At 34.3% G+C, this 13,029-nt stretch overlaps 1 protein-coding gene across 4 annotated transcripts in view; it reads left to right on the forward strand.

The window, feature by feature from the left end:
• VPS13A (vacuolar protein sorting 13 homolog A) overlaps positions 1-13,029 on the forward strand; it is a 271,791-nt gene that overhangs the window by 121,787 nt on the left and 136,975 nt on the right. For 3 of the 4 annotated variants that reach the window (XM_068974525.1, XM_068974528.1, XM_068974529.1), the window contains exons 25-31: positions 226-380; positions 860-1,016; positions 5,027-5,106; positions 7,043-7,108; positions 7,305-7,458; positions 8,820-8,936; positions 9,016-9,119. In XM_068974525.1, the coding sequence (XP_068830626.1) occupies positions 226-380; positions 860-1,016; positions 5,027-5,106; positions 7,043-7,108; positions 7,305-7,458; positions 8,820-8,936; positions 9,016-9,119 (833 nt within the window). The remainder of the gene's footprint in view (positions 1-225; positions 381-859; positions 1,017-5,026; positions 5,107-7,042; positions 7,109-7,304; positions 7,459-8,819; positions 8,937-9,015; positions 9,120-13,029) is intronic. The other variant, XM_068974527.1, reaches the window with a different exon arrangement.

Consider the following 13,029-nt stretch of genomic DNA (forward strand, 5'->3'; position numbering starts at 1 on the left):
AGATTGCATTTTGTAATTTTCCATACATTTTGTCATTAAGAATTTATTTTTGCAGCTGTAATCTATATGCTTTTTATTTTTATGTTGCAGTTTTTTGAAAACTCACATTTCAGTTTTTTGAAGTAGTGTTGTAGTGTTCATATTTATTTCAGATAAATTATTAAAATTTTATTATTAAATCAGTCCTGTAGATTTTTGTCTTAAAAAATGTTCTGTGGTATTTAGATTCAGATGAGGAGTATTTTGATGCACCATGTAGTCCGTTGGAAGAGCCTCTTCAATCTCCATCTAGAATTAAAAGTCCTCAACAGAAAAAGCTTCAGAAACCAGATTGTTTTAAAAATATGATTGAGTATAAAATAAGATTTGAAGTGCCAGAGGTATGACTTATATGTACCATGGTAAAATTATAAGGCTTATTTAAATTTTGGTCATTTCTGCTATTTACAGATTGTTTATATAGTCTTATTACTAATAGACATTGTTGTTTTAATCCTATTTAAGCTCAATCCAGATGTTACTTTGTGATTCTCCTTCCCCTTTGAAGATTAATTTCCTTAATAATTAAAGATTTGTCCACCCTCACCTTCTGAGAGGGACCACATCTGCCTGTGGAAAGTTTAAATAAATCCTCTTAAAAAAAAAAGAATTAAGAGTTTACATATATTATTACTATTCAGTATATATTTATTGAAAATAATTTGTCTAGTGCATGTATTTTATATGTATAAGATCTCCCCTAAATTTAAATACATATCATTTATATCATATGTATACATCATATATTCAAATATGGCCATCATCTGCATAAATATTTTTTTTGTGTTAGATAGTTGTTTCTTTTTTCTTTCTTTTTTAGGTTTTGATTCAGTTCTGTCACCTTGTTGGAGACTGTGAACTACCTGTGGTAGAAATTAATGTCTTAGGATTGGGCACAGATATTGAGATTAGAACATTTGATTTGAAAGCAAATGCCTTTTTGAAAGAGGTCTGCTTAAAATGTCCAGATTATTTTGGTAAGTATCTCTGTTTTTAAAAATAATTCAGTTCAGTTCAGTCACTGAGTCGTGTCTGACTCCTTGCGACTCCATGGACTGCAGCACGCCAGGCCTCCCTGTCTATCGCCAGCTCTTGAAATTTACTCAAACCCATGTCCATTGAGTCGGTGATGCCATCCAACCATCTTATCCTTTGTTGTCCCCTTCTCCCGTCTTTAGTCTTTCCCAGCATCAGGGTCTTTTCAAATGAGTCAGTTCTTCGCATCAGGTGGCCGAAGTATTGGAGTTTCAGCTTCAACATCAGTCCTTCCAATGAGTATTCAGGACTGATTTTCTTTAGGATGGACTGGTTGGATCTCATTGCAGTCGAAGGGATTTTCAAGAGTCTTCTCCAACACCACAGTTCAAAAGCATCAGTTCTTCAGCACTCAGCTTTCTTTATAGTCCAACTCTCACATCCATACATGACTCCTGGAAAAACCGTAGCTTTGACTAGACACTTTGTTGGCAAAGTAACAGACTTTTGTTGTCTCTGCTTTTTAATATGCTGTCTAGGTTGGTCATAACTTTCCTTCCAAGCATAAGCATCTTTAATTTCATGGCTGCAATCACCATCTGCAGTGATTTTGAAGCCCCCCAAAATAAAGTCTGTCACTATTTCCACTGTTTCTCTGTCTATTTGCCGTGAAGTGATGGGACCAGATACTGTGATCTTAGTTTTCTGAATGTTGAGCTTTAGGCTAACTTTTTCATTCTCCTCTTTCATTTTCATTAAGAGGCTCTTTAGTTCTTCTTCGCTTCCTGCCATAAGGGTGGTGTCATTTGCATATCTGAGGTTAATTAAAAAACTTAATTTTACTATTTGATTAGCTTCTAGATATAAATTCTCTAGACATTTAGTTAGTACATTTGATATTATCAAAGACATATTATGAGTTAGTCTTCAACTTTCATATTATACTTTGATCTAAGGAGTAGGCTAGAGAGATATGAAGATAATTTTTCTCATTAAGAAAAATGGTTAAATTTAAATCTACTTAATGAATACTAAAATACTGAAATAGTTTTCTATTGATATTACAACAGTTTACCACAAATTTATTGAATTTGTGTAACTGAGATGTCTGACAGAAGTCCCAACAGGCAAAAGTCAAGCTATTAACAGGACTTCTGTTTTGGAGGCTGTAGGGGAAGATCTGTTTTCTTCTTCATTCAGGCAGGACATCAGTTTTATCTGATTTGAGTCCATTTTCTTACTGCTTATAAGGTGTAGATTGGGCTTAGCTCCTACAGGCCTCTCTGAATCATTGCAAATAATTTTTTGTATCCCAGAACCATTATGAGGTGTTAGATCCTTCCTATGTTGTAGTCTCGCTAACCTTTTCTTCCACTCTAAAAACTAAGGTAATTAAGATTGGTTGCCTGTGGACAATCAGAGATCATTTCCCCTTAATCTTGACCTTAATCATCTCTGTAATGTTACATTTACCATATGAGATAACATATTCTCAGATTTGGGGGAATTAGAGCATGGACATTTCATTTAATTCTAAGGGTTTTTAACTCTTGCTTCAAGATTTCTTTTTTGAGTCATGTGTTATTTAGAAATGTGTTGTTTATTTTCCAAATATTTTGGAATTTTCCAACTAGTTTTCTGTTACTGATTTTTGTTTTCATTCTTCTGTGGTCTGAAGGCAGACATTGTATGATTTCTGTTTTTAAAAGTTGCTAAGGTGTGTTCTGTGGCTCAGAATGTGGTTGATATTGGTGAATATTCCATGTGAGCTTAAGAATAATGAGTATTATGCTCTTGTTGGATGAAGTAGTCTCTAGACATCCATTACCTCCAGTTATTTGATGGTGTTACTGAGCTGAATTGTGTCCTTACTGATATATATATATATATATATATATATTTTTTTTCATTTCTGATAGAAGAGTATGAAGGGTTCTAATAAGGTAGGGGTTCATCTGTTTCTCTTTGCATTATGATCATTTTTTCCTTTCTATTGTTCAATAAGTACACCTTAAGGATTGTTGTATTCTCATGGAAAATTGACTGCTTTATCATTATTTAATGCCTTTATCCCTTACAACTTTTGCTTGCCTTGAAGTATGCTCTGTCTGAAAATTAACATAGCTATCCTTGCTTTCTTCTTTTTAGTGTTAGCATAATATAGTTTTCAACATCTGTTTACTTTCAAACTATATGTACTTTTGTATTTAAAGTGGGTTTTTAGCAGACAGTATATACTTGGGTCTTATTTTTTTTTTAATTCATGTTGGAAAGTGGTATCATTTTTAACTTTTAAAATTAAAAAAAAATTTTTTTGAGAGGGAGGTTGGCATGGCCTTGTGGCTTTTAGGATGTTAGTTCCCTGACCAGGGATCAAACCCGGGCCCTGGCAGTGAAAGTGTTGAGTCCTAACCACTGGACTGCCAGGAAATTCCCTTTTGATTGTTGTTGTTTTTTTAATGTTTATAAGTTATTTAAGTTTTAAATGGAAGCTATCCTGTGAAATCTTACGAACTCATTTAGGAGTCCCCCCCACCCCCCCAACCCTGTGGTGAACTGAGATACTAAAATAAGGGAGTTAAAAACTTAAGCTGAACTCTCTGTGGGAATAAGAAAGGTGAGGAATATGCTTATATACACATCAAGGATTTGAGAGTGTCATCTTCTCTGGGAACTCATTCTCAGACAAAAGATGTTGTTAACTGGTATAATGAAATTTCCCCTTTTCTGTGAGCCCTGGATTAAATGTGATCTCTGTATGCTGGGAAGCAGATTAAGTATTGTGGCCTGAAAACTTAGTTATTGGAAATGATTTACACATTTTTAGTTCCATACTCTACACTTGTTCTGTGCCCCTTCAAAACTTGAATCTGGTGAATTGTGTTATGATTATCTCTTCCTAAAAAAATTAGCATACATGCAAGAAACAGAATTCTGCCTTATTATGCTTTTTACATTAAGAGTTTGCTCTGACAGTTGGAAAGAAAAGCGAGCCAACTTGATAGTGCTTTGCAATAATCCAGAAGTATTACAGAAATTGTTAATATTTGTTTTTTTATAATTGTTTGTTTCCCTAAGAGCAAAGGGTAAGAAAACCCTTGCATACATAATACAGGATATACAACTAACAGTTCACCTATTTGTGTAATACATTTGCTTATGTTTTCTTAGAAAGAGTAGGAAGAAGCAAATACAATATTTCTTACACAAAGTAAATAATCAGTAAATAGTTCTTCAGTGAATGAACAAATGTGTGAAAAAGTGGAGACTTCTTTAAGGAGTGAAATGTCATTAGCATCTACAATAGAAGGCTAGCTTAAGTACTAATAAACTTAAATCTGGAGGGTTCTGTGGAAATACACTGGATTTTTTCCCTCATGAGTAGTATGACTGGTTTGTACTCCTATCTTCCAGTATCTCGTTATTGATTTCAAAGGCATAAGTAATATGCTAATGATGGTTATAGAGACTTGACACAAAATACTCTTCTTCAGCAGTTTCCTTGCTTATTTTCTTAGATTTTAAGCAGAAGCAACAATATAATTTGTAAAGACTGATAATACAGTACTCAAGTTTATTTTAATCTAAACTAATACACAGAACAGCTTATTTCTCATCAACTATCTGATGTTTTTTGTAAACAGTCATTTTTAGAGATTCTGACTACTTCTGTGATTCAGGACCAGAATCGCTTCATGTCCTTTCATTGTTCCTCATAAACATTGTTTTCTCTTTCTAATTGCTACTTTTACTTAACTTCCTATCTAAGTTTAGAAAGGTAAGATAAGAATCTTTTGCAGTGCGGCATAAGGAAAGGGAATCATGAGATGAAATTACATTTGTAGATTTTAAAATAAAGGAAGAAAGACCACCTGATTTGAGTAATACAGAGATCAGAATTCAAAACTGATACAGGAAATACTTCTTTTCCAATTCTATAATTGTTAATATTTCCTGCATTTATTTCCTATTAGTTTTTCTATGAAAGAATAATTTGAGAAATTATTTTTAGATGAAGACAAGAAACCAATTTATTTGATTACAACACTGGATAACACAATGGAAGATCTCTTAACACTGGAATATGTGAAGGTAAGTAGTTTGATTTATATACTTGCTATGGTAAGCAAGTGGTGCTAGTGGTAAAGAATCTGCCTGCCAGTGCAGGAGACTTAAGAGATGTGGGTTTGATCCCTGAGTCAGGAAGATGGCCTGGAGGAGGCCATGGCAACCCCCTCCAGTGTTCTTGCCTGGAGAATCCTGCGGACAGAGGAGCCTGGCGGGCTACCATCCATGGGGTCGCAAAGAGTCGGACGTGACTGAAGCAACTTACCTCGCATGCAAGCGTGGTAAGCATACTGCTGAGATATTTAAATCAAGTTTTATAAGTTCAGAAATACTCAGTTTAATCTCCATCCTGATGTGATCACTGTAACTCCTAAAACTTTAAGATGTTTTATTTTGTCATCCTCTGTTAGATAACTTGTGATTTATAAACATTTAATGTACCAGGACAATAAGCAGCCCACTTTCTAAGTAGAAATGACCTGCAGCTTGACTGTTTCCCCCCATCAGGGAATCTACAGACTTTTTAATCTTGATGAAATTTATTGTGGTATACTATAAAAGATGAAGCTTTCACTTGATTTCCCACGATAGTCTGAAGTTACCTAATTTTCCTGCTGTCAGTGGGTCCATTCCTTTTCTGTTAACTTGTGATAACCAAGTCATCGTTCATTAAATATTTATGTGTACTGTCATCTACATATGATTTCGGCCTTTGTTTTCATTGATCTGTTTTTATATAAGTGCCACATTATTTTAATAATTATAGTACTTTATAGTAAGAATAATGTTCAGTAAGCATTATATAACTTTTAAGATCATTTTTTACTATAATTGTTGTAGTTTTTAGTGTTTGTATTGTTTATGAATTAAACAACTTTAATATTATCAATATAAAAAGTTTCAGATCTAAATATGACACAGAATATTTGATACCTGGTGGACCATTCTGTCAAAATTTTGTTTTAACATTCAGGAAGATTTGGGAAGGACCTTACAGAGTTGTGGATTATTAAATGATTTTCCTCTACATATGACAATATCTAAATTTCCACTCTTTTTTTGGTGGCAATTTTATTCTTTCTTTAAATTTACTTTTTAGTTGGAAGAAAATTGCTTTACAATGTTGTGATGGTTTCTGTCATAGAATACCACAAACCAGCCATAATTATACATTTATCACCTCCCTCTTGAGCCTGCCTCCCCTCCCCCCATCCCATCCCTCTCAGTCCTCACAGAATGCCTGGCTGGGGTCCCTGTGTTATACAGCAACTTCACACCAGCTGTCTGTTTTGCACATGGTAGTGATTGGAGAAGGAAATGGCAACCCACTCCAGTATTCTTGCCTGGAGAATACCAGGGACGGAGGAGCCTGGTGGGCTGCCATCTATGGGGTCGCACAGAGTCGGACATGACTGAAGCGACTTAGCAGCAGCAGCAGCAGTAGCAGTGTATATATGTCTATGCTACTGTCTCCATTTGTCCCACTCTTTGCTTCCCCGACTGTCTGCCAGTCCATTCTCTATATCTGCATGTCCTTTCCTTCCCTGAAGATAGATTCATCAATATCATTTTTCTAGATTCCATATATATGCATTAATATATGATATTTGTTTTTTTCTTTCTGACTTCACTCTGTATAACAGGCTCTAGGTTCCTCCACCTCACTAGAACTGACTCAGATTCGTTCTTTTTTATGACAAATATTTCATTATATGTATGTACCGTATCTTCTTTATCTAAATTTCTACTCTTGGTAATAAGATAGTATGTAGCATTTATTGAATACTTGCTCTGTACTTAACAAGTTTCTTTTGTTCTGGTGAAGCAGTTGTTTAAGTAATTATATGTTTATAAATAGCTCAAAAAATTATATAAATGTGTATTAGGACCATTGTATAATTGTATGTGCAACTGTGTTCCTGTGGTAATCTAACAGATTTGTATTTCTCACTTTGTGTAGGCTGAAAATAATTTACCCGCAACAATATTGAAGAATGCTTATAACAGTGTTGTGCAACTGATAAAGGTATAAGTGAATAATAATTTATTTTTTAGTTAGATACTGTATTTCTAAGCAAATGTATTATAAAAATTTTAACTGGAACTGTAAGATCCTTGAGGATAAAAATTGACTATTATAAATTGTATCCTTTATACCACAAAGAACATACAACAGGCAAACAAATATTTGTTGTGTTACTAAAATCAGTTTTGTTCTTTAGGTGAATTTTTCCTCTTTGGATATTCATTTACATACTGAAGCACTTCTGAATACAATAAATTATTTTAATAATATCCTTCCATATTTGGAGGAAAAACCAGCCCCAGTACATATTGTGGAGACTGAAGACAAAGGGGAGGTTATCAAAAAAATACGTATGTTTCTTTAAAATTCAACTTCAAATTTTTACCAAGTAGATCAATAAATTTTGGTTCTGGGCTTATGATTAACTTATGATATTGACTTCAGAATTCTATTGCCTAGATTAATATCTGGAAAGATTGATTATGTACCAAGTTAATTTAAAAAAATATTAGTAAAGTGATTATTGCGGAAGAAAGTAGCTTTTATTTATCTAGTCATTCATTTTAGTTGATTCTGTCCATCGGATTCTTCAGGCAAGAACACTGCAGTGGGTTGCCATGCCCTTCTCCAGGGAATCTTCCTGACCCAGGGATCAAATCTGCATCTCTTCCATCTCCTGCATCGGCAGACGAGTTCTTGATCACTAGTGCCATCTGAAAATTATAAATTCAATATAGTTAGATTTCATGAATTTAAAACAGTAATTCTGGAAAAGATTGAAGCAAGGAGAAGGGGTTGACAGAGAATGAGATGATTAGATGGCGTCACCAACTGAATGGACATTAGTTTGCACAAACTCCAGGAGATGGTGAAGGAAAGGGAAACCTGGCATGCTGTAGTTCATGGGGTCTCAAAGAGTCGGAAACGACTGAATGACTGAACAACAAAATATTATTTTAGATTAGAAACATAGAACTAGCAAAATTTCAATAATATGAGTGTATATTTTTAAACCAAGTGCTTATAAGTGCCACATTATTTTAATAATTATAGTACTTTATAGTAAGAATAATGTTCAGTAAGCATTATATAACTTTTAAGACCATTTTTTACTATTATTGTTGCAGTTTTTAGTGTTTGTATTGTTTATGAATTAACTTTTATATTATCAATATAAAAATGTTTCAGATCTAAATATGACACAGAATATTTGATACCTGGTGGACCATTCTGTCAAAATTTTGTTTTAACATTCAGGAAGATTAGGGAAGGACCTTACAGAGTTGTGGATGATTAAATGATTGTCCTCGACATGTGACAATTTCTAAATTCCCACTCTTTTTTTGGTGGGAATTTTTTTCTCTTTTTAAATTTACTTTTTAGTTGGAAGAAAATTTGGATAATAACAAAAATCATCTTGTTATCAGTAAATTGCCAAAGATTGATTTTATAGCTATGACTTAGTTTCAAATGTTATTATCATCTAGAACTATTTTGTCTCTTTGTCTGCATTTGTTTGGCTTTGGTTTCATTGGATTTGATTGTTTTTTTAGAATTCATATCTTAGTAGGTGCTTGCTTTCAGTTTGCAAATCAGATGTTCCTTTAGTATTCGCATTATTGTTATGATTTCAGTTACTTTATAAGTGTAGTAAGATAACTACTACTAAAATTTTTGTGTTATGTTTTACAATATGAGTTTCTTTTTGCAGCTTTAAAATCATCCAAGAATGAAGATACTATTACCTTGCAGATTTTAGCAGAATTATCATGTTTACAGATCTTTATTCAAGATCAGAAATGTAACATTTCCGAAATTAAGATAGAAGGTAACAAGATTTGATAAAAAGTGAATTGAGAACTACTAAATGAAAGAAAAGGAATTGAGTGATTCTTTTTTCCCCTTAGGGCTTGATTGTGAAATCATTATGAGGCCATCAGTGACTGAAACAAATGCAAAGCTAAGGAATATAATTGTCCTGGACTCTGACATAACAGCTATATACAAAAAGGTATGAACTTGTTTCTATTAATTAACATTATATATATGTCGACTCCAGGAGCTGGTGATGGACAGGGAGGCCTGGCGTGTTGCGGTTCATGGGGTCACAAAGAGTCGGACACGACTGAGCGACTGAACTGAACTGATGACTAATCTTAAATATATAGTTGTTCTTTATATTAAATGATTTGAGAGTTTTGGGACTCTCAAGAGTCTTCTCCAGCACCACAGTTCAAAAGCATCAATTCTTCTGTGCTCAGCTTTCTTTATAGTCCAACTCTCACATCCATACATGACCACGGGAAAAACCATAGCCTTGACTAGACAGACCTATGTTGGCAAAGTAATGTCTCTAGTTTTTAATATGCTGTCTAGGTTGGTCATAACTTTCCTTCCAAGGAGTAAGCATCTGTTAATTTCATGGCTGCAGTCACCATCTGCAGTGATTTTGGAGCCCAAGAAAATAAACTCTGTCACTCTTTCCAGTGTTTCCCCATCTATTTCCCATGAAGTGATGGAACCATCTGCCATGATCTTCGTTTCTGAATGTTGAGCTTTAAGCCAACTTTTTCACTCTCCTCTTTCACTTTCATCAAGAGGCTTTTTAGCTCCTCTTCACTTTCTGCCATAAGGGTGGTGTCATCTGTATATCTGAGGTTATTGATATTTCTCCTGACAATCTTGATACCAGCTTGTGCTTCCTCCAGCCCAGTTTTTCTCATGATGAACTCTGCATATAAGTTAAATAAGCAGGGTGACAATATACAGCCTTGATGTACTCCTTTTCCTATTTGGAACCAGTCTGTTGTTCCATGTACTCCTTTTCCTATTTGGAACCAGTCTGTTGTTCCATGTCCAGTTCGAACTGTTGCTTCCTGACCTGCATACAGATTTCTCAAGAGGCAGTTCAGGTGGTCTGGTATTCCCATCTCTTGAAGAATTTTCCACAGTTTCTTGTGATCCACATACTCAAAGGCTTTGGCATAGTCAATAAAGCAGAAATAGATGTTTTTCTGGATCTCTCTTGCTTTCTTGATGATCCAAAAGACCTGTACTTTTTTCCCTCTATAATTTTATTTTTAATGCATATTTAAGGTTAAAATCCAACTTAGAAAAAGCTACAAGATGAACTTTCTGACTTGTGTCTTCTTGTCCTACCCCCATTTTCCTTTCCTTTTTTGTTAACTTTGATTCCAGTGTATATCAATATTTATTCATTGTTCTATTGATATTTGGTTTCTGTTCATTTTATCAGCATTGCTTCTGTAACTAGTCTTGTACATGTCTCCTGGTATATTCTTGGACATATCTCATGTAAGCATTTCCAGAGAGTTGTGTACTCCCAGGAGCAGTCAAAGAGAGATCTGGTATTTTATTTCAATGCCAGTGCTCGAAACTGTCGAGTGAAGTTTTTTGAAGATCTGGAGTATATAATATGGTGTTTTCAGTTTGTATTTTTCTTACCAGTAATCAAGTTGCATATTTTTCATATATTTATAGACTATTTATACTTACTTTTCTATGAAATGTCTGCTAAACCCAGGTGCCAGCAAACTTTTTCTGTAAATAGCCAGATTTTAAGTCTTTTAGGCTTTGTGGTCCATGCAGTTTTTGTTAAAACTATTCAGCTCTGCTATTGTAATGTGAAAGTAGCCATAGGTAATGTGTAAATGAGTGATTTGATTGTGTTCCAATAAAATTTTATTTTATGGATAATAAAATAAAAATTTCATATAACTTGCATGTGTCACAAAATATTACTATTATTTAGATTATTTTTGACTACTTAAAGATATGAAAATCATTCTTACCTAATTCTGCTGTTGGTAGTTTGCTGACCCCTGATTTGATTTACCTATTTTGGGGGAAGGAATGTTAATTTTTTTCCTCATTGATTTGTAGGAAATCATTTAATTTGTTCTATATTATTCCTTGCTTAGTTTATTTTTGTTTCAAATAGTTACTCCCAGGTTGGTTATGATGTCTTTTGAGAAAAAAAAAGTTGTTAATTTTAATGAAGTTGAATTTTATCCTTTTTTGGTTTGAGAGTTTTACGTTTTCTAAATCAATCTCTTCTCTGAATTCATAAAGGTATTCCCCTACATCACCTTCTAAAAGTTATATGGTTTTGCCTTTCACTTACATCTTTCATCCTACTTGAAACTGATTTTGTTTAAAATGATTGAGGCTGGAATCCAGTTTCACTTTTTTTAACATTGGCTTCTTTTTTCCTGGCTTCATTTATTTAAATAGATATCCTTTTCTTACCATGTACAGTTATTGTTCAGTTGCTAAGTCATGTTCTATTCTGTGTGACCCCATGGACTGCAGCGTACCAGACTTCCCTGCCTGGAATTTGCTCATACTCGTGTCAGTTTAGTTGATGATACTATTCAAGCATCTCATCCTCTGTCATCCCCTTCCCCTCCACCTTCAATCCCAGCATCGGTGTCTTTTCCAGTGAATTGGCTCTTTGCTTCAGGTGGCCAGAGTATTGGAGCATCAGTCCTTCCAATAAATATTCAGGCTTGATTTCCTTTAGGATTGACTGGTTTGATCTCCTTGCTGTCCAAGGAACTCTGAATAATCTTTTCCAGCATCACAGTTCAAGAGCATTCATTCTTCGGTGCTCAGCCTTGTTTATGGTCCAACTCTCACATCCATACGTGGCCACTGGAAAAACCATGGCTTTGACTATACGGACCTTTGTCAGCAGAGTGATGGCTCTGCTTTTTAATACTCTGTCTAGGTTGGTCATTGCTTTTCTTCCAAGAAGCAAGTGTCTTTTCATTTCATGGCTGCAGTCACCATGTGCATTGATTTTGGAGCCCAAGAAAATAAAATTGATAAGTTAAATTTCATCAGTGAGATTCAGGGAGTTTGTTTCGTTTTGTTTGTTTTGCGGGGCTTGGGGAGACAAGAATGCTTCATAGATTGTGCTGAGTATCTTCAAAGGATGCATATAGTTTCTTGCTGTCTTTGTAATGTTAAAAACCATCATTTCATTAAGGGTTGCAAAATGGTAATACTCTGATTCAGAATATTCAAAAAAATTTCTTCTTTATTAAATGGGAGTCTTCACCAGTCTTTCTGCTGACATCTCCAAAATTTTGGCTACTCATAAGTTTATTCCCAATAGATTTCTTAGGCAGGGCTCATAGTTGTAAGAATAATACTCCACAAACATTTATATGTTGCATTACATTTATATTTGCAGAGTACTCTGACTGGATTTTGATTCTTTAGCTTGCATTTTCTTTTCTAGATGATTTTAAGCATGTTATTTTATATTTTCTGGCCCAGTGTGAATGTTCAGTCACACTGCTGCTGCTGATCCTGATGACAGTTTCACTGTCTTTCTCTTAGAAGGACTTGGTAATTTTGCCTAAATATTCAGAGCTGATTGGAAGCTTTGTGTAGGCAAGACTTTGGACAAGTGAGCATCATGGCAGATTGTAGGCAGTGATGCAAGTGATTTTATAGCCTCAAAACTTGAGTATCTTTAGAGTTTTTTGTTTGTTTGTTTTCTTTTTCTCTCATGCCAGTCATTTTCCTTTTAGAAAAGTACTATAAGTATAGGCCTGACAGTGTAAGTTCAGGGAGCCAGTTGGATGAAGAATGAGGGGACCTTATGTTTCAAAATACAGTTTTTTACTTAAAATACCCATCTTTTAGTGTGATCTTTTTATTTACCCCTTATCTATGCCTGTTGTCTCCTAGGCCACAATCTCTGCACTAAACACTGTTTTATGAAAATTTCTTCTCCTCTGTTGGACTCACTCATGTGACTTATGGAAGTTGTTCTGCTTTTCACTGATTAATTTAATCATATTAGGGATATTATAGTCTACCTTCTGACAATATTTTTCTGCTTATGTAGTGTATCCTAGCAACACTGTGCTGTCAGTTCCTACTTTTGT

This window comes from Capricornis sumatraensis, chromosome 6, assembly GCF_032405125.1.
Source record: "Capricornis sumatraensis isolate serow.1 chromosome 6, serow.2, whole genome shotgun sequence".
Classification (NCBI taxonomy): domain Eukaryota; kingdom Metazoa; phylum Chordata; class Mammalia; order Artiodactyla; family Bovidae; genus Capricornis; species Capricornis sumatraensis.